The sequence below is a fragment of the Limtongia smithiae genome (assembly GCF_038497785.1).
Source record: "Limtongia smithiae strain NRRL Y-17922 unplaced genomic scaffold V1518scaffold_20, whole genome shotgun sequence".
NCBI lineage: Eukaryota > Fungi > Ascomycota > Lipomycetes > Lipomycetales > Lipomycetaceae > Limtongia > Limtongia smithiae.
In genome coordinates this window covers 20707-41432 of record NW_027117641.1, presented here as the reverse complement: position 1 = coordinate 41432, position 20726 = coordinate 20707, and the positions used below count along the sequence as shown (strand labels likewise).

The 20726-nt window shown below is 55.0% G+C and overlaps 8 protein-coding genes across 8 annotated transcripts; 5 read left to right on the top strand and 3 right to left on the bottom strand.

Annotated features, from left to right (window-relative positions):
• The first annotated feature begins 17 nt into the window (after positions 1 to 17).
• On the top strand, positions 18 to 3924 carry V1518DRAFT_423841 (tRNA synthetases class I-domain-containing protein). Its single transcript, XM_066905791.1, has 6 exons — positions 18 to 382; positions 440 to 488; positions 560 to 601; positions 664 to 722; positions 779 to 890; positions 943 to 3924. The coding sequence occupies exons 2-6, from the start codon at positions 473 to 475 to the stop codon at positions 3858 to 3860; spliced, it is 3147 nt and encodes a 1048-aa protein (XP_066756872.1). The 5' UTR covers positions 18 to 382; positions 440 to 472; the 3' UTR covers positions 3861 to 3924.
• V1518DRAFT_182640 (uncharacterized protein) lies at positions 3575 to 4992 on the bottom strand. The gene has a single exon (XM_066900844.1). The coding sequence runs from the start codon at positions 4532 to 4534 to the stop codon at positions 3914 to 3916; it is 621 nt and encodes a 206-aa protein (XP_066756871.1). The 5' UTR covers positions 4535 to 4992; the 3' UTR covers positions 3575 to 3913.
• A 386-nt stretch (positions 4993 to 5378) lies between these two features.
• V1518DRAFT_423834 (Inosine/uridine-preferring nucleoside hydrolase domain-containing protein) lies at positions 5379 to 7069 on the bottom strand. The gene is made up of 2 exons (XM_066905790.1): positions 6818 to 7069; positions 5379 to 6755 (listed from the first exon to the last, which is right to left on the bottom strand). Exons 1-2 carry the CDS (start codon positions 6863 to 6865, stop codon positions 5451 to 5453), a joined length of 1353 nt encoding a protein of 450 aa, XP_066756870.1. The 5' UTR covers positions 6866 to 7069; the 3' UTR covers positions 5379 to 5450.
• V1518DRAFT_423833 (2',3'-cyclic-nucleotide 3'-phosphodiesterase) lies at positions 6994 to 7810 on the top strand. The gene is made up of 2 exons (XM_066905789.1): positions 6994 to 7070; positions 7127 to 7810. The coding sequence occupies exons 1-2, from the start codon at positions 7004 to 7006 to the stop codon at positions 7753 to 7755; spliced, it is 696 nt and encodes a 231-aa protein (XP_066756869.1). The 5' UTR covers positions 6994 to 7003; the 3' UTR covers positions 7756 to 7810.
• On the bottom strand, positions 7347 to 11405 carry V1518DRAFT_182709 (armadillo-type protein). The gene is made up of 5 exons (XM_066900845.1): positions 10951 to 11405; positions 10818 to 10881; positions 10660 to 10765; positions 10458 to 10603; positions 7347 to 10399 (listed from the first exon to the last, which is right to left on the bottom strand). Exons 1-5 carry the CDS (start codon positions 11088 to 11090, stop codon positions 7829 to 7831), a joined length of 3027 nt encoding a protein of 1008 aa, XP_066756868.1. The 5' UTR covers positions 11091 to 11405; the 3' UTR covers positions 7347 to 7828.
• Positions 11290 to 14998, top strand: V1518DRAFT_423828 (glycosyl hydrolase family 65 central catalytic domain-containing protein). Its single transcript, XM_066905788.1, has one exon. It carries the CDS (start codon positions 11721 to 11723, stop codon positions 14832 to 14834), a length of 3114 nt encoding a protein of 1037 aa, XP_066756867.1. The 5' UTR covers positions 11290 to 11720; the 3' UTR covers positions 14835 to 14998.
• Positions 14999 to 15076: 78 nt separating this feature from the next.
• On the top strand, positions 15077 to 16803 carry V1518DRAFT_423824 (uncharacterized protein). Its single transcript, XM_066905787.1, has 2 exons — positions 15077 to 15315; positions 15367 to 16803. The coding sequence occupies exons 1-2, from the start codon at positions 15103 to 15105 to the stop codon at positions 16669 to 16671; spliced, it is 1518 nt and encodes a 505-aa protein (XP_066756866.1). The 5' UTR covers positions 15077 to 15102; the 3' UTR covers positions 16672 to 16803.
• Positions 16804 to 17820: 1017 nt separating this feature from the next.
• V1518DRAFT_439491 (uncharacterized protein) lies at positions 17821 to 20697 on the top strand (the record flags this gene model as incomplete). The annotated part of the gene is made up of 2 exons (XM_066906400.1): positions 17821 to 17964; positions 18025 to 20697. The coding sequence occupies 2 exons, from the start codon at positions 17821 to 17823 to the stop codon at positions 20695 to 20697; spliced, it is 2817 nt and encodes a 938-aa protein (XP_066756865.1).
• Between the last annotated feature and the right edge of the window lie 29 nt (positions 20698 to 20726).

The window sequence follows — 20726 nt, the reverse complement described above, 5'->3', positions numbered from 1 at the left end:
CTTTAACAACATTTGCGGGCCCCCCTTTGAACGGGGAATTTTTACACCTCGGATATGTTATTCTACTCAACCAGGGCAATTTGTAGATCTAAATTATAGCTAGATGCGTGTGGTAGTGGCGTTGTAATACCACCTGGTCGTCCGTCCAAATTTCCCTCAGTTTTCATTCCCGCCCAACTCATCGCAATTTTTTTTGGCTTTCTAAGAGTCATCTGTCCCACCCCCCGTTGCAGCTGCTCTTCGTTAATAAGAAGAAGGGCGCGCGCAGGTGCTTGTTTGTTCGAGTCCCGCAACCACGTCGCAGACTAGTCTTGCTGTCCAGCGGTTCTACCGTAGATTTCTCGGTGCTGCGCGTAGCGTTGATCATCGTCACTCGATTAATGTGAGTACTTTCCCCGTCTTGTCCGTGCGCTAGCACAACGCTAACATGACTCTTTAGATTCCTTACAAATATAAGTGGACCGTCTGCACAATGGCAACTGAAGCTGGTGGGTAATGTCGCCGGTTTCCGGGGGGGAATGGAGGAATGGAGAAAGGGCATGCACTGACACGCGCGCAGCTGCGCCGGTGATTCCACCGAAGCAGAAGACGGAAAAGGAGCGTAAGGCACCAAAACATCTGACTTCAGGCTGCAGTGGCATTGGAACTGACGGTGATATACAGTTGAGAAAGAGCGGAAGAAGGCAGAGAAGATAGCCAAGTTCTTGGAGAAGGAGAAGAAGGTAAGCTCTCTTGCAGATGGTTTAGTGTGTGACGATACTGAGATGACGGTGCATAGAAACAAGCTGCCAAGTCCGAGAAGACCGAGAAGGTTGACAAACCCACGAAAAAGGAGGAAGCTGCGGAGGTCCCGGAATACGTGGAATTGACTCCCGTTGGCGAGAAGAAGAGTACGTGTGTTTCGCTCCGATGGCAGCAGCATCTGGCTAACATGATCCTCAGTTCTCCAGGATCTCGAGACTCTGGCGCTGAAGTCATACAACCCGCAGATCGTCGAGTCGCGATGGTACGAGTGGTGGGAGAAAGAGGGTTTCTTCAAGCCCCAGTTCGGCCCCGATGGCAAGATCAAGCCCGAGGGTTTGTTCAGCATTCCCGCACCGCCGCCTAACATCACTGGTGCGCTACACATCGGACACGCGTTGACGGCGTCGCTGCAAGATGCGCTCATCCGTTTCGAGCGCATGAGAGGCAAGACCGTGCTGTATCTGCCTGGCTTCGACCACGCCGGTATCAGCACCCAGTCTGTTGTCGAGAAAATGATCTGGAAGAACAACAAGGAAACGCGCCACGACTACGGTCGTGAGAAGTTTGTTGACTTGGTGTGGGCGTGGAAGCACGAATACTACACGCGGATCAAGGACCAGTCTAAGCGTCTTGGCGCGTCGTACGACTGGACTCGTGAGGCATTCACCATGGACGAGAACCTTTCGCGCGCTGTGCGGAAGACGTTCATCGACTTGTTTGAGGACGGCACGATTTACCGCGACAACAGATTGGTGAACTGGTGTGTGGCGCTTACGACCACACTGTCAAATCTCGAGGTCGAGAATAAGGACATCAAGGGCCGGACCATGTTGTCTGTTCCCGGATACAGCGAGCCCGTTGAGTTTGGCGTGATCACGTCGTTTGCATACCCTGTCGAGGGCTTAGATGAGAAGCTGATCGTCGCTACCACCCGTCCTGAGACCATGTTTGGTGACACTGCTGTCGCCGTGCACCCGGATGATGCGCGGTACAAGCATTTGCATGGCAAATTTGTGTTGCACCCGTTCTTGGAGCGCCGGATCCCGATCATCACGGACGCGGAGGCGGTCGACATGGAGTTTGGAACTGGTGCGGTGAAGATCACGCCCGCGCATGACCCTAACGATTATGCAACCGGCAAGCGACACGGGTTAGAATTTATTAACATCCTGAACGACGACGGCACGCTGAACGCCAACTGCGGCGAGTGGGAGGGCATCAAGCGGTTCGACGCACGCAAGCTTGTGCTTGAGAAGCTCAAAGAGAAGGGACTGTTCATCGAAACCAAGGAGAACGAGATGAGCATTCCGCTGTGCGCTAAGTCAAATGATGTTATCGAGCCGATCATGAAGCCGCAGTGGTGGGTGCGTCAGAAGGAGATGGCGGACGCGGCTATGAATGCGATCAAGACGGGCGAGATGACGCTCGAGCCTAAGACGTTCCACGCGGAGTACTTCTACTGGCTGCAGAACATCCAGGACTGGTGTGTTTCGCGACAGCTATGGTGGGGCCACCGGATCCCGATGTACTTTGTGCGGATCGAGGGCGAAGAGGCCCAGGACCCTGTTGAGGAGAAGTGGTGGGTTGCTGGCGAGTCCGAGGAGGAAGCTGCGGTGAAGGCGGCGGCCAAGTTTCCCGGCAAGAAGTTCACGCTTGAATGGGACGAGGACGTTCTGGATACTTGGTTCTCGTCCGGTTTGTGGCCGTTCTCGACGCTGGGATGGCCGCAGGACGGCGCGCAGGATTACAAGGACTTTTACCCGATGTCGATGCTCGAGACCGGTTGGGACATCATGTTTTTCTGGGTTGCGCGAATGGCAATGATGGGAATCAAGCTGACGGGATCTGTTCCGTTCAAGGAGATCTACCTGCACTCGTTGATTCGCGACGCGCAAGGCCGGAAAATGTCAAAGTCGCTGGGCAATGTGATTGACCCGCTGGACGTGACGACAGGTAAACCGCTGCAGGCACTGCATGCCAAGCTGCGCGAAGGCAACCTTGACCCGCGTGAGATAAAAAAGGCCGAGGAGGGCCAGAAGATCAGTTTCCCGAACGGCATTCCGGAGTGCGGCACGGACGCGATGCGATTTGCGTTGTGCGCGTACACTACCGGCAGCCGTGACATTAATCTCGACATTCTGCGAATCGAGGGCTATCGGAAGTTTTGCAACAAGATCTACCAGGCAACGAAGTTTGCGCTCCTGCGTCTGGGCGACGGGTACACCCCCCCGGCGGAGATCGTGGTCACGGGCCAGGAGTCCCTTGTTGAGAAGTGGATTTTGTACCGATTCAGCGAGGCGGCGCGAATGATCACGACGGCGCTCGAAAAGCGGGATTTCATAGGCGCAACAACGGCGGTGTACAACTTCTGGCTGTACGAGCTATGCGACGTGTACATTGAGAACAGCAAGACTCTATTCATGGAAGGCAACGAGGCGGAGCAGGCGTCAGCCCGGAACACGCTTTACACGTGTCTTGACGGCGCGCTAAAATTAATTCACCCGTTCATGCCGTTTATCACGGAGGAGTTGTGGCAGCGTCTGCCGCGGCGGGCGAACGACGTGACCCAGACGATTGTACTCGCGCAGTACCCAACATTCCGAGAGGAGCTAGACGCGTTCGCAGGTGCGGCCGCCGAGTATGATCTCGTATTTGCGGTTGTCAAGAACGCGCGGTCGCTGCTGACGCAGTATGGCATTCTCAAGGGCGGCAAGATCTATGTGCAGGTTGCGCGACCGGAGGACGGCGCGACAATCGAGGCGCAGACGAGCAGCATCGGAGCCCTGATCAAGGCTTACGACACGCTGGAGGTGCTCGACCCGAGCGCGAGCTTTCCCGAGGGAACCGGTCTTGCGGTCGTGTCGGCGGAGGTCACAGTCGGCGTTCTGCTGAAGGGATACGTTGACGCGGAGACAGAGATTCGCAAGGCCGAGTCGCGTCTGGGTAAGACACAGCAAAGTAAGGCTGCGCTGGAGAAGACGATGTCGAACAAGGATTACGAGACCAAGGCCAAGCCGGAGGCGAAGGTTGCCAACGCGGAAAAGTTGAAGACACTCGAGGCCGAGATCGAGAGCTTGGAGGGGATGATTCGAGACTTTGAGAAGCTGAGGGCGTAGAGTTTTCATGTGCGTGACGTATATATGTGTATCTAGTTATACAAGAAAAGTAGTTATCGCCTTGGGGATGCATATACGCTTGCTACGTGATCGAGCGCGACCGATGCGCGCTGGTACAGTCGTAACACGTCCATGAGAGCAGCGGCGTTGATTTTGAGACGGACAACACCAGGGGCCGTGCAGTTAGAGCTGTCCTCACTAGAATCTCCAGCAGCAGGCGAATAATTGGAGACGATGGCGACGGCGCGTTGCAGGTCGGTGTCGATCTCGAGACAAGTAAGTGAGATGCGGCGGAGCTCGTCGAGCACGGCGCGCTCGCGTGCGGTGAGCTGCTGTTCCTGTGACTCTACTGCCGATGTTATCTCTGGATTTTCCGCCGCCAAAGAGTCAGGGTGGGGCGAAGTGGGCATTCCACAGGTGAGTGGGGTGAGTGGTGAGGCGCGGGCCGTTGCGCGGCCGGGAATTTGATATCTGAAGAGCCACGGCCACGGAACAGGGTTCGATGAGCAAAGCGTTGGCGCAACGAAACACGTATGCCGTCGTTGTCGTCGTGCCGTCCCTCGCGCGACACTGCTCACGTTCCTTGCGCGGACGGAGAGTGCTGGTCGAGTCTGGTGGTGGTCGTTGCTGCTGGACGCGCTCATAGTTCTCACCGCCGCCGCTCCGGCGTACATCGTCGCATCGCGACCACCCCACCCCCAGCGCCACCACCGCAGCAACCATGTCGATGCCACCGCCTTGGGCGACGTCCGCGTCCCATGGCGGGAGCTCGGTCGGCACAGGCGTACCAATAGGTCACCACCCGACGACTTCAGCTCCAGCCTCGTCCGCTACCGTGTCCTCATCCTCCCCAGCGTCGTATTCGCAGGTTTACATGCCCGCAAGTGGCACCATGATCGCGATCTCTGAGAACGATCTCCGCGCCTACGACGACCACGCAATGTCACACATGCCGCCGCCGGTGTTTGTCGCATCGAACAGCACACTCCCGTCCGCATCCGCGACCGCATTCCCGGGCTTCGCCGGCTTCTCCGGCGGCGGCAGTAGTATCGGGATTGGTGGCAGCAGCGGCACTGGTTGGCGACCGCTCACGAGTCCTACCTCTACACTGAATATTGTTGACGACGAGGAGCAATCCGAATACGCCAGTAGGCACTCGCGGACCGCTTCGTCGGGCACGTCGCGGCCGTCGTCGATGTCGTCGCTGTCGTCGCGCGCGTCCGCGGCCGTCTCATCCTCGCGGCATTGAGCGCAATTTTTTATTTACATGGTCAATTTTTTAATCACGTCGGCATTTACCATATCCGTCACATTGTCTATATCACCGCCTCGAGTAGTTGATAATCTCTTCTCATGTCGTCGCTTGGTTGCTTGTTGCATGCTAGCTTGGTTGCTGCTTTAATCGGGGAGTTTTTGTTTGCGTTTTGGGTAGCCTTGGTTAGTTGGTCGTCTGCAACCCGCCTGAAGAGTCGGAGAAATGGAAAGCAACGGGTCTAGGGTGTTACGGCAAATGGAAACCAATCTAGAAACAATATCATTGGTTAATTATATACTACATTTACCATTTACTTGTATCTGTACATCCCCAAACTAACTGGAGATATGACCGTGGAATATGGTCTCCAACAGTCGTCTGCTCAACTCCTTAGACCCTGGTCCACGCACGGCGACGTCGATGCGGTTTCCGGTCTCGGTGAGCAACCAATCGCCGACATCCCGTGGCGGTGGCGGGTCCTGCGGACCGCGCTTCGCAACGCCGCGACGATCCACCACACACATGCCCCAGGTGAACTGGCCAACGGTCTCGATGCGCACGTCGACGGCCTCGTTAAGCACAAACTGACTCGCGCGCTCCTCGTCGCTCAGCAGCGCGTAGTACATCGCCGTCGGATCGTGCAGCGGGAAAAATGACCCACCCACACCATCCTCCAAGTCCGCCGCCGCCGCGTCTGCGCTCCTGTGCGTCTCAAACTCCACAAGCTCAGCCATATTGCCAAATGCGGAACCGAGCCACACATTCATCCACCGTACGAGCGGCGAGGTGACATCATCGCTCTCACCCGTCCACGCCGCAGTGTGTTCCTTCAACCACGCCAGCCGCAACCGATGCTGCACGGTGATGTCGAGCGGAAATAGTACCAGCCGCATCGGCTTCACGATCTCTTTACGTGCATTAAACGAGCTCATGAGCGCAGATGCCGACGGCGGCAACGTCGACCCGGGCGTGCGCGAGGTTGTTGCAAACACGATCGCAGCAGCGTCGATGTCGGCGTAAAAGTTGAACTCTGCGAACGGCGTCATGTTCCCCGGCACATTGATGTTGCCGCCCATACACACCACCTCCCGAGCGCGGGCGAAAGTGACTGGATCCTCCATCGCCGCACGGGCGATGTTGGACAGCGGCGCGATGGCGACGACGGTCACTGTGTCCGCCGGTTCCTCGCGCAGCACACGCAGAATCTCGCGCCATGACGGTTCACGCGAGGGTATATACCCGACAGGTGCTATTGCACCGTCCGCCTCGCCAAAGAATGGCGCAATTTCCACATCCGCAGGCGAGAACTGCGGCAGGTGTGAATGCACACCGCCGAGCCCGTCATCGCCGTGGAAAAACTCTGCGCCAACCGTTCTGCGCGCCGAAACGGGGAGCTTGGACCCAAGCGCAACAAGCGGCCATTGATCCTTGCCACCGGTAGACGCTTTGTAGTGGTAATGCTTCAGTAGCAGCTTGCCGTTGTCTGTGCGGTACGCGCGCTCAGTCTCGAGGATCTTGAAGATGGCGACCACGTTGCGGATCGATACTGCAACGTCAACATTGCCGAAGCATAGCGAGATAAGGGGGATGCGCGCGCTAGCGGTGTTTAATGCGAGCAGGAGCGCGAGGGTGTCGTCGACCTGCACTGTGTGAGTGGGGGGGACAATGACGAGGGCAGCGCGTGCGAATGCCAACAACGTACACCGGGATCGCAGTCAATGATGAGCGTGCGCTTTGCTGCGTCGGCCATGATGTGATGGCAATGACTAGGACAGACGAAGACGAGGGACTATAAAACGAAAAACAGACCGAGAGCAAGGCACGAGAACGAGGAACTCGCGATCGCCGAGGCAGTGGGCATCGTTGATGCCGTTGCAACCCATGGCCAATGGTCCAGCCGCGCGCTCATCTTCCCTATCGCGAGTTCACAACCACCACCATCATCACAATGCCAGGTACGCACCCCCTTCCTCAATGCCGCCACCTGCAACTGCCACCTCCTCCTCTTTAGGCCTCTCACTATGGCTCTCCCCGCCACCCTCCTCTCCCACGTGTCCCGCGCTCACAAAACTCATCGCGGACCTCGCATCAACGCACTTTCCAGGTCCCTCTCCCGCGCCTGCGCCTGTGTTCACTCCCCACATCACAATCACGAGCAACATCCCCGAAGATAAAGTCGATCCTCTCGCCGTTGTAACTACGGTCGCCGCAGTGGCTACTGCACCGCTGTCTACGGACATCTCCGCCACAGTCGTCGACACTGGCCCCGCATACTTTAAAAAGATATTCCTCCGCATCGCGCCCGTCTCCGGTCTCCTGGAAATGGCCCGTATTGCCCGCGAGAACTTTGTATGCAGCTTCCAGCCTGAACTAGACGAGCCCTCTGTCGCGGCCGAAATTTGGCTCCGCGCGGAGTACGATCCGCATCTTAGCCTCGTCTACACTGACGAGTGGCCGCTTTCGTCCGAAAAGCTCGATGCCGTTTCCGCGCTCGTGTTTCAGGCTCTTGCTGGCGTTGTCGACAGCAGCGATGATGATGCGGCGATCGGAAAGCTCTGGCGGGGCGGCCGCGTTGAACTCGTCAAGACCACCGGCCCCGCCGATACCTGGCAAGTTCTTGCGCACTGCGACATCAAATAATCTCTGTACAGATGAATGGCATTTAAAAAACACTACAATAACAACATACATACACACAAAGCAAGATGCGCGCTTACAGCTCCGTGTCGGTCTCGTAGTCAAACTCTGCCGGCACCGGCGCTTCGTCCGCTTCGTCCGCCTCTTCGGCTGCAAGTCCGAGGTTCCGCACGCGCACGGTCTTCACAAACGTTGTTGGCGTGTCCGCGCTCGCGCTGTCGCGCACCACCAAGATGCCACCAGACGAGCGGAATCTCTTTACCGGCGTGAACCGCTCGTCGCGCGAGAAGGAGATGTACTTCAGCTGTGCCGGAACAACGCGGGACATGTTGCTGATTTTGTAGCCCTTGATATCACTCTTGTCCTCGACTTCGTCTTCTGTCACCTCCTCGTCTGACTCCTCCTCGTCTTCTTCCTCGTCCTCCTCCTCCCCCTCTGCCTTCTCGACATCCATCTTGTCTCCATCTGCCGGCGTGGCAGCAGTAGCAGCAGGAGTGGCAGCTGTAGACTCCTTCTCGTCGATCTCCATCTCAGCCTCGGCTCTCTCTTTCTCCGTTTTCTTCGCACGCGCTTTAGCCCGTGCAGTCGTCGACAACACCGCCGTCGCAACCTTTTCGGGCGCTTTGCTCGTCGCTTCCTCTGTCTTGGGTGGGTAATCAAATCGCGACGGTTTCGCGTTGCAAAAAAACGAAAACTCCGGGATCTTCAGATCCGACCGCACGCCGATGATCGACGTTGGCGTGAAGCTCAGCGACAAAAACAACGTCAGCGGGAACCAGTACCAAAACTGCAAAAACACGGCAACGCCAACAATCGCCTTCATGTTCAGCGTGCCCGTTTGCCGGTTCTCGAGGCTAATTGTCACATTGCGGCCGCCGGCATCAATGATACCCTGCGCGAGAGCGGCGCCGAACTTGGCCATCGCGTCCTCATGCTTCTCCGACACAACTTTTGCAAAAGTCTTGCGGACCGCAGCAACCTTTGGGGCGGTCTTTTCGTTCTGCTCAATATACACCATCGCGAGCGAGATAAGAGCGCCTTGCCGCACAAAGTCCGTAGGGTCCTTCAACATCGGCTCCAGCAAGTCGATCGCCTCCGGCAGGCCTGTGCCCGCGCACGAGATACCAAGCGCCAGTGCGGCACCGTATCGCACGTGCGGGTTGTAGCTCTCCGACAACAATTCAACCATCCGCGGCACCGCGGTGGGGTTTCGGAACAAAATAAACCCAAGCGACATCACGGCTGCCCTCCGCACATCGTCGTTCACATCCGACACAGCCAAGTGCAGCAGTCTCTTGATTGCTGTGTTGTTACCGGTGCCACAGTATGCAAGCGCAATCGTAAAGACACCACCATACCGCAGGATAGGGTCCTGCTCGTCCAGCAGCTTGTCAATCAGCGAGTCCGCAGCCTCCTCCTTGCCGTACATGAGTAGCGCAATGCCGACCGCAAGCCCGCGAATAATCTTCTCGTGCTGTGTATCGTGTGCGTACTGTAGCATCTCGTCTAAGGCTCGCTCGCTTCCTGAGCCAAGCATAACGAGACCCATACTCAGACCCGCCGCCTCACCGGCGACAGCAGAGTCAGAGTACAAAATCGTCTTTAGCTCTTCGTACACATCCTCATCGCACGTGGCCATACCCGCAACACCAGCGCCCAGCGCGGCACCGTGCAGCACAGTCTCGGACTCCACGGCGCTGCTCGCAATTCCGTCGCGGATGCTCGAGCGCAAAAAATCCATCACGTCCTTGCCGTGACCAGCAAAAACAAAACCAAGCGCGTACAGCGATCCTCCCTGCGAGTATCGCGATCCGCCAGCCTGAGAAGTCGCGCTGTCTGACGGAAGATACGGCCGCAAAAGGTTCATGCCCTCAGACAGATTGCCCATGTGAATAACACCCAACGCAGCTGTCGCCGAAAATTTGCTCCAGTTCATCGCTTTTGATAGCCACTCTAGGTTATCCCGGAAAAATCCGTCCGCTGTCGTACCGGCATGCAAAAACGCGTTCTGGAACGTCACGGCGTTGTGGAAAATCGAGCTTCGCGCGTCAAGCGTGTCTTTCGTCTTGTTAAGAACCATTAGATCTGTCTTATTGTTGTCGTATAAGAACGTCAGCTCAAGGTCAAGCGTCGGCACACCGCTCAGAATCCGAAGAGTCTGCGCCCGGCTCCAGGTCGTCGCCGGTCCAATCACCTCGACGACATGGGCTACAAACTCCTGCGAACACGACGACACCAGATCAAATGCAATTTGGTACGCCGTAAGCCGCGAAGTCTCGGTTTTGTCGTTCAACAGGTTCAACAGTAGATCCCCAGCTCTCTCCGAGTCATTCAGATGAACTAGGATCTTGGCGACCGTGAAGTAATCCGGGTTGTGCAGCTTCATGACCAGCGACACCATTCTATGGAGCACCTCATCTCGCCATCTCTTGTTAGCTACAAGCGACATGGATGCCTCGAACACGTAGTTGATCAACTCTGCACCCGCTGCCTCCGACTGCTTCTCGGCATCATAACCGTCGTCGACGCTCCCTTGCCGGACATCGTCGCCCTTGTATTTGCCGTTTATGTAGCCGCCGTGGAATGCGTTGTTGATGCTCGCCTCGATCGTGTCAAGTCGTCTAGCTTCTAGCGCTACACCAATGGCCTGAGGATTTCTTGTCAGACGGCCAGAAGTATAAACAAAATCATATCTGAGTACTTACATGCTTATGTTCGCCCTCTTCAATACAACGAGTAAACATTCGCTCCACGACACTCGCGAGGTTGGGATCGACCGTAAGAGTACCGTCCTTCTTCGGTGCGTCAAACGCCGCCTGGGAGCTTCTAATGTAGGAATCGATGCACTTGGCTGTGATAATCAATGTCAGTTTAAGAAATCAAATAAATCATGCCGATGCATCGTACAAACTATGGTCTCAACGTATTCAGTCTTCACTGAGAGATCAAACAGATCGCCAGCAGCCAGGGCGAACTGCATTGACGAGTCGAAGTCGCCGAGATTGTAGTACACCTTCGGTGATGTTAGCAAGACGCCGCGCGATCTATATCTGGCAAACACTTGCTTTGGAAGCTACCAGCGCGGCTAACTCTCGCTGCGGGAACTGTTCGTCTTCATACAACACCTCTCTGTGGGACGTTAGCATAGGATCCTTCTGTTTAGATATCAAATTATGATTCAGTTGCAATCCAACTTACATCACTGCAACTTCATCTGAAATCTCTGCCCAGAACTCGTCGACGAGTGCGTTGAGATTTCCCAGAGCATAGACCTGCAGACTCTCGTCGCCTTCGTTCAGCAGAGCCAACAGCGCGGACGCAGAGGTCAGCGTGGCCATATTCAGAGAAAAACAAAGCGACAGCCGCGGATATTGGGTCTGAAGTACACAATCAGTAGGGGATGCGCGAGGATCAGAAAGGAGGAGACGCGTGCGGACGAGAGGAGGGCGTCGTGATTATTGGTGTGTGCCTGCCTGGCTTACAACAGAAGTCCGAGGAAGGATGGACTGGTTTAGAGTTTCCACACACTCGCGTTCCCGGGCATGAGCCCGCTCGTTGCCCGACTCCGTGTGCACCCGCCGCTCAAAGGATCTCTAACAAAGGGATCGCTATTTTTATGTTATGGCATGTACAGACTTTGCCATTTCATCGACGTGCCCGCGGCGGATTAAAAATATGCGGGACGTAAGATCAGGTTAGGCTTATACAAACCTCTTAACAAGCTTGCAATTTGATCACATGAGCGCTATCCGAGCTTGCAGATCAGCGCGCGTCGGTTCAGCGCAGGACAGCACCTTCCTCAGCCGATAGCGACGACACCGCACCGGGTCCGCCAGCTGCAACGATTGCTGCTTTATCAGTGTGTCTCATACCTTCGTTTTGTACGCGGGCATTCAATTATACAACTTTCAGGTGCAATTTGGCGCGCACCCCGACGTGGTAGACAATAACGACACCTGATAAGCTCGATGAAGTTACTATTGACTTCGTGTGTCGCAGCTGCGCTGCTGCTCGCAGACACAGCTGTCGCAGACATTTCGAGATTGTTGCGTGAGCAGCTTATTGCGGAGGCAGAGGTGCTGAACGACCCGCTGCTCAGCGGAGCAGAGTACGAGGACCACGAATGGAAGCTTAGGAGTACCATCTTCACGACCAATAGATTTCAGATACAGCCCTACGTCTCCAATGGCTATATTGGCGCCAGACTGCCTGTTGAGAGTGTTGGTTTTAGCGTCGACCTCTCGGATAGTGAGGACGGCGGCAGCGTCAATGGAAGTGAGCCGACTAACGGGTGGCCACTGTTCTCTCCAAGATTTACAGGCGCATATATTGCTGGCTTCTGGAACTTGCAAGCCGACACCCCAGCTACGAACTTTCCGGAGCTACTTGAACGTGGCGGTGAGAGTGTTATCTCGACGGTTCCAATCTGGGCGAACCTCTTTGTGGGCGTTGATGGCACTTACTATGGCGTTGGCGTCAATGCAAGCCATGTTCAGAATTACTCGCAATCTCTATCACTCAAGCACGGCATTGTCGAGACGAAGCTCAAGTGGCTACCTGATGGTTCCGAAGCGAAGGCAGTTAATTTGTCGTACGAGATTCTCGCGCACCGCAAGATTCCAACACTAGCCATGATTAAGCTAGATATTGTCTGCTCGGAGAATACCACCATCAAAATTGCAGATGTGCTCGATGGCCAAGGATCCTACCGCACTGAATTTTTCGAATCTGGCTATTCAACACGAGACAACACTGGCATGTGGACCAGCGTATCGCCAACTGGCCTACCAAACACGGTAGCCTATGAGTACTCTCATCTCGGATTCTCGGACGACAAGGCAGTGAATTTTGATTATAAGTCGAATTATTCGTATGCTTCAGACGACGCGGCGACGATTTCACAAGAATTTGAGGTCACGCTAGAAGCCGGAAAAGAATTTACAGTCTACAAGTTTGTCGGCGTCGCATCGACTGATGCATATGCGAACCCCAAGCGAGTGGCTGAATATACTGCTCGAGTGGCTTCTACGATTGGATGGCGCCTGGCAGAGCTAGACCATAAGGTCGTTTGGGAAGATATCTGGAACACTGCGGATATCGTATTCCCTGGCAACGCAGAGCTCCAGAAGTCAACCCGTGCCTCGATTTTCCATTTGTTGTCCGCTTTGAGACCAGGAAGTGAGCCACATGGCCGTGGCGACAATTCGGTCGCAGTTTCTGGACTCTCTGCAGATTCGTATGCGGGACTGGTGTTCTGGGACGCGGACACATGGATGCATCCTGCCTTGAGTGTGCTGTATCCGGAGCATGCAAAGAGCATTAACAACTACCGACAGCGTATTCATGAGCAATCGATTGAAAACGCGCAGTCTTATAACCTCAGCGGAGCGATCTACTCGTGGACGTCGGGCCGGTTTGGAAACTGCACCGGAACTGGGCCTTGTGTCGATTATGAGTATCATATCAACGCTGATATTGCGCAAGCGCACTGGAACCAATATCTGCTCTCTGACGACCAGGACTGGTTACGCGAGAAAGCGTGGCCTATTATCAAAGATGCCGCTAACATGTTCGCGTCATATGTCGTGAAGAACGCCACTACGGAGCCGTACTACTACACCTACAACATGACTGATCCGGACGAGTACGCAAACCATATCAACAATGGTGCACTGACAAATGGTGCAATTTCCAAAGTCATGAGCTGGGCACAACGAGCAGCGGAAATTCTTGGGGAGGATGTAGACCCATCTTGGGCAGACATTGAACAGAACATGTTCATTCCGGTGGCCAAGACGGCAGACATTATCCTTGAATACCCGACGATGAACGGCTCCGCGGAGGTTAAACAGGCTGACGTCGTTCTGCTGAACTACCCCTTGGAGCAACAATACTCGTACCAGCGAAGCTTGAACAACCTCGACTTTTACGCTATGGCGCAGAGTGCAGATGGCCCTGCGATGACCTGGGCGATTTTTGCAATCAATGCGGCTGAATTGAGTCCGACTGGTTGTGCTTCTTACACCTACATGTTGTACTCGTCACAGCCATATCTCCGAGAGCCATATTATCAGTTCTCCGAGCAGATGAACGACGACATTATTGCGAACGGCGGAACGCGACCTGCGTTTCCTTTCCTCACTGGCCATGGTGGATATTTGCAGGTTCTGACACACGGATTTACTGGATTCAGACCTCGCGAAGATGCATTTTTCTTGGACCCGTATCTGCCACCTCAGATTTCGGATGGATATACAATCAAGGGCATGAAGTGGCACGGCAACTTGTTTGACGTAACGATCAATCTTAACGAAACAGTCGTATATCTGCGGCCTAAGGACTGGAAACCCTCTTACAAGGACTCGGCAATTGTGGACTTCGTAGTTCAGTCGCGTCAATCGCAGAGGCGTCAATACTCAGATTCGGAGACTGTCACTGGCGACGGTGCGCGCGTTCGTATTGGCGGCGGAGTACAGCAAGGTGACTACTGGCTCTTGCCTGGCGAGTCGCTGGTGGTCCCGACACGTCGCTCTGACCTGAATGGAACTTTGATTGCAGGCAACGTGGCGCAGTGTCAGCCTGCCATGTCAAACACGACGTGGGTGAAGGGCCATTTCCCGATATCGGCTGTGGATGGCTCAAATTCGACGTCGTGGCAGCCTGATACTCGTGATCCGTCGGCGTTACTTATTGATCTTGGCTCGACAAAAAATATTTCTGGCTTTGATTTTAACTGGGGTAAAACTCCGCCTAAGGAAGTATCAATCGGTTACGCATCTTATGAATCTGAATTGGACAAATTTGGTATGCAAGGCGTACGAAACGGAGATCTGCGACCGACTGATCTCGATTTCTTTTGGCCGGTTGTCTCAGAAAATGTGACCATATCTGCGGCGTACGATGCCGCGCGTGTGCTAGAAGTCCTTTTGCATACTGGTAACACGACACACATCACGCTCGACAGCCCGGTGACGTCACGCTGGGTCATCGTCGTTGTGAAAGGGTCGTACGATGAGGAGAGAAGATACGGGGACATTGGCGCAACGGTTGCAGAGGTTTCAGTTATTGAAGCTAAGGTGTGAAGAATGATTATGCAGATTGCTGGTACATACAAAAGGTCTCGGCGTGGTGTTCGGTTGCATTACTTTGACGGTATCCCGGGAAGGGGCTTTGCCTGCTTATTCAATTTCTGAACTTGAAGTTCTAGTTTATAGATAGTTCTTTTCGAATTAAGTATGTTGTGGAGAAAAACTGTTGTAGGATAGCACGTTCGAAGTCATGGGTGTAGATGTCCGAGGTGTGGAGCGCGGCCGAGAAGCGGCGATATCTTTTCTCTACCGATCGTGCCTCATGAGCAACGACTGTGTCGGAACTCCGGGCTTTAACTCCTTGTACGAAGAGACACTTCGACGGTTTGAAGACCTGTGCTCGGTGGCTTCGGAAGTTTGTAGGCGATTTTCGGATCTAGGATACTGTGGACAAAGACCAATATGGACTCGCGGGTCACGATTCTTGTCAAGTTTTCTGAAGCAGGCAAACAAGGAGTTCTCGGCATTACAACAGGTCAGCGCACTCTGCATATAAGATTTGGTTACGTGGATCTAAGAGAAGTAGATATCCAGGATCGACGATAGCGATGAACGATGGTCGCGACTACGCTCGACCAACCTGCCGTATCTTGAGGTAGTCTGGGACGTATTTGCCAGCGATATATACGCCGGCGTCGTGTCTCTTGGAACCAGTGCAAAATCTAGCGCAGCCGGCGCGTGTGCGGGCGATATTACCGCTGAGTACGGCAGCCACACGGTGAAGATCACAAGGCTGTCAGTTTCCGTATTGCGCCAGGAGCTCGCGATCTTAGCGGCAGAGATGGGCAATGACGACTACGATGGCGAACCAATGGAGATTGCCGACCTTGTGCATATGCTGCGGGTCTATAAAGTGTTAGAGAACCTCGTGTTCGAAGTGCAGAAAACGGCGCCGCGAGACTGTTTGGCCGAAGACGGAGGATTGCTGCCGAGAGTCCTGGGAAGTCGTGCGACCACGGAGCGACGGGTTACTCTCTTGTTTCACAATATCGAGTTAGAGACGCTATCTAGCCAAGATCGCGAGTTTGCCACTTGCATCGCCGGCGTTCTTCGAAAGTCATTGCAGATTGAGGTTGAATTCTATACGAAACCGACACAGGCGAGGCGAGATGCACATAAAATAGTGTCAGAGTTACGCCGACAAGACGAGGAATTTTTCCGGGAGCAAGTTCCGTACGTGCTCAATTTTGACGTGACCGGCGTGTTATGTCTGGTGTCGGATATCACGAATCTTAGCCACGGGAAGACGCTGGAGAAGCTGTCATGTCAACGACAGCACCCGCCACCATCGACGTCGGAGTCCGGCAAGCCATATATGAAGTCCGACAACGCGTACGCGTTTTTAGAGAAGCAGATCGCGGCGGAGAAGTGCCACAGGGTGATCTACGATGTGATTTTGCCCCTGACTGAACGACAGACATGTAATACGAAGCTGATTTGCTCACGGCGCGTGGGAGAAAGGCTGCTGGACATGGTCCGGCGGATGGGCAGTGCTGAGGAGAATAGGCGCGCAAAACTGATCTTCACGGCTTTGCAGGACAGAAGTCCAGAGCATTTGCGGGGCGAAGTTGTCGACAGACTTCCGTGCGTATCTATGATTGACACTGAAGTCAAGGACGGCGTGACGGAAGCACTGAGCGTAGACTTTATAGCACAGAACATGCTTGAGGTCTCGACGCAGTACTCACATGCGACAGGCACCGCGATGGTCGCGACGGTGACGGGCAACTACAAGATGGCGCTGCAGCTGAACGCTAGAGAAAAGCGGTCGGGGTCGTCGCCAAGCTGCATGTTGGTTGTCAACTCACGTAGTCTGATAGGGGGATACTGAGCAGGGCATCGCTATCGCAGCCGCGATTTGCAATAGACGATCTGATAAATCGCAGCGGTGACGAATGTGTCAGCCGGGTAAGTGGCACCTCGGGGACGCGGTTAAGCGTCGTGTCTAGTAATCTTCCTCCCTTCCCATCGCCCTTCCGTCCCACTCCCTTTGCTCAATCACCGTCCGCTCTCAGGACTCTTTGTGCGGTTTGCTCGACGGTACGTGTTCAGTGGCTCTCTCGCAGCGTATTGCCTGCGAATTGATGCCCCAGTGTGCGTGGTGCCGCTGCTTGGGGTGCCACGGCAAGGCCACCGTGCTGACTTCCCGCCCGTTGGGCGTGTCCAGATTGCCTCTCCAGTCCCCTTAGATGCCGGCTTGAGAAGTCAATTCCAATTCGCCTGCATTTTTGTCACTCTTCGCTCAGTCATCGGCCGGCTTGTTTAACATTCCGCACATCGATATCAATTTGCGGTGTGTGGTTTATCTTTTGAGTGCATTACTGCAGGAGCGAGGCACCCACCCAAGCACCATTCACTGGACCAGGAATTTCCTGATCCATTTGCATTTCCGTTTCTATTTGTATTCAGCAGCACGTCTGTGATCTTGCTGTGTTCATAATTGGTCATTGCTGCAGTTATGTCGAATTCGCTCCTCACCACTGAACTGTCTCCGGCTGATCTCCTGCGCGCAAGAGATGAGGCAGCTGCAGCGGCAGCGGTGGATGTCCAAGCATCTGTCCTCGAGCCCATCGTTGCGTCTGTGCCGGAGGATCTTCATGCCGACGAGGATACCCCAATTGACTTGACCTCCTCAGTGGCGACGACCGAGACCATTCCGTCGTCCGCGTCACCAACCCCAACTATCTCGACCGGCGCGGTACCATCCAAGAGTAAATCAACAAAGCCTAAGGCGGAGCCAAGTGCTAAACTTGATATTTCCTCGCTCGAGGCGTTCCCTGTACTCGGCGGTGGTGCAAGTGGCGGTGCCAAGTCGTCGGTGTGGGGCACTAAGAGTACCACTATCACCAACGCAACGGCGGCGAAAGTCAATGGTGCGACGACCCGCACGCCTATGGCGGCGCGTTCCGACGATGTCACGGACAGATTTACGATCACGCTGAAGCCGGAGACACGTCGAGGTCCAGAGTTAAATGGTGTCATGTCTAAGGCGCGGGAGACCCAAGGTATCTCCGCAATTGAGTCGTCAACCAGCCGGAGTGGTATTACGACGTTTATCTTGAAGGGCAAACAGTCTAGCATTGACAGTGTTAAGCGGGAGCTCCAAAAGGCCTTATCGCCCAAGGTATGCACCTATCAGTTGAGATCGAGCCGAAGTTGTGATCTTCAGGCTGACAAGTTCTAGGTCTCGGAAGTCGTCTTAGTGCCCGCAAGCACGCGTGGCTTCATCATCGGAACAAATGGTCGGACGCTTAAGGCTATCCAGCACAACTCGTCGACTAACATTCGGGTCGGCAAGAAGGAAGACGTTATCGCGGGTGACGAAGATTCTGCGGAGATTACTATTGACGGCGACATTGATGGCGTTGCACAGGCAAAGAAGGAGATTCTTGCAATTGTCGCGGAGCGCACGAAGACGCTGACGACGAGACTCACTGCCGCACAGGTGGCTCCTGAGTTTTACGTGTACATCACCCCCGAGCTCCCGGCGATTGAGAGCATTGGTGACGTCAAAATCAGTCTTCCTACGGATGGTACTGTTTCTGCTATCGTCATTTCGGGTGAGCGCAATGCCGTTCAGGATGCCAAGACGCGGATTGAGCAATTCGTGGTCAATCTCCAGGCAAGCTGCGAGTCGGTAACGCTGCCGCTCGCAAAGGACAGGCACCGGTTCGTGACTGCACAGGACGTCTTTGCGGCTACGATGTGTACGGTGAAGGCGGACGGTATCTCAGACAGTATTATCGTGTTTGGACCTCGAGAGAAGCTGCCCGAAGCCAAGGCCATGATCCTGGCGATGGCGAACTCGGTGACGGTTGAGCGACTCGACATATCGATGGCGCATGATCACAACGTCTCCCACGCTGTCGATCTTGTCCGGTATCTACAGGCGAGTAACGGATTTGCGGGTATCGAGAAGGAGCAGAACGTGTGGATCACATTCCCATCCGCAGAGAGCCTTGCAAAGCCAGCGAACGGAGTTGTGCTCACGATAGCGGGCAAGTCTGTCGAGACGGTGAAGGAGACGCGAAAGGAAATTGTCAACCTTGTCGACTCGATTCGGCCGTCGCGTGTTGCGCACATTTCCGGGATCGCGCCTGACTTGTACCAGCATATTGCTGGGGTAGACGGCAAGAATGTAGCATCGGCTAAGGAGGAGTTTGGAATTATTGCAATTATACCCGATGCGTCCACGGAAGGCGACGATATATTGCTTGTTTATGAAGGCAAGCCGGATGAGGAATTCCGACCAGGCGAGAAGGTCATTCAAGCGCGACTCGCGAAAGCGGTTGAGTTCTTTAAGGTCGTTCAGGCCGAGCAGGAGAGTCTCCTGACAAAAGTTTTGACCATCCCGGCGAAGCAGCACAAGTACATAATCGGACCGAAGCGAGCGACAATCACCGCACTTGAGGAAAGCGGAGTGAGTGTGCAGCTTGGACCGGGACCCTCAGAAGCGACATCAGAAGACAGCGTTATAGTCCGAGGACCAGCCGAGGCTGTCGAGGCGGCTGCGAAGAGCATTGCCGTGGCCGTCGCAGAGGGCGCGGAGCAGGAGACTTTGAGTAATTACACCTCAACGTTTGAATTTGCGGATAAGTACCGGAGCCAACTAATCGGCAAGGGTGGATCTAATATTTCGCGGTACCGTGAGAAGCTTGATGTCAAGATCGATTTGGACACTGACGGACAAATTACGATCAAGGGTCTGCAGAGCAACGTACAGGAAGCGCAGAAAGAAATCCTAAAGTTTGAAGCGCGACTGAAGGACGAGGTTGTGTACCGTCTGAAGGTTCCTGGAGAGTACCACCGAGTGCTGATTGGACAAAAAGGTTCGCTCGTGAAGCGGCTGGAGGAGCGATACGACGTGCGGATATTATTTCCACGGACGGAAGACGCTGTCGCGCAATCATCCGAAGGCGGCGCAGAGGCCGAGTACCAGCCGCGGTCGAAGGATGAGATTGTCGTTCGAGGTCCATCGAAGGATGCCGGCAAAGCGCGCGATGAGATCATGGATCTGTACAAGTACGAGGTCGAACATGCGTACTCGGACATTATGACCGTGCCGCGTAAGGCACTAGCGCGCATCATCGGACCGAAGGGAGAGTATATCCACGACATTTCGCACCAGACCGGCGCAAAGATCGAAGTCAGCGGTGGCAACGGTGCCGCAGCCGCTACTACGGCCGAGATCAGCAGCAATGAAGGCAATACTCGTACTGTGAAGTTCTCGGGAACCAAAGAGGCGATCGCAAAGGCGCGTGCGCGCGTGGAAGAGATTGTGGCGGAGAGCGAGCAATTCCTGAGCGAGACCGTCGACGTGCCCAAGGCATACCACCGCATGCTAATCGGCAACAAGGGCGCTACGATTCGCGAAATCGTTGCGCAGGCTGGCGGTCCCGCAGACGCAGGCACTCCTGGCGCGCCGCGAGTCGTCAACATCCCGCGACAGGATTCGCCGGACACTGGCGTCGTCGTGCAAGGTAACCGGTCCGTCGTCTCGCGTGTCGTCGCCGAAATCAAGCGCCGCGTCGAGGAGCTCGAGCGACAAGTCTCCATTGCGGTTGAAGTTCCGCTCACGCAGCACAAGCGGCTCATCGGACCCGGCGGTGCGAAGAAGCGTGAGCTCGAATCGAAGCACGCGGTGCAGCTGTCAGTCCCACCGCAAGGTGCTGCGTCGACGACAATCACGATTGTCGGCTCACCCGAGGGCGTTGATGCGGCCAAGTCGGAGATCGCAGAACTGACTGCAGACAAGCCGCAAGTGGAGGGAAAGGAAAAGGGCCGGCGACTGGGGCGCCGCAAAAGTCCGAAGGAAGCATCACCCGCGGCGTCGACAGTTGAGGGCGCGGCGGAATAGTCAGAGAGTACTAACAGTAGTACGCCCGT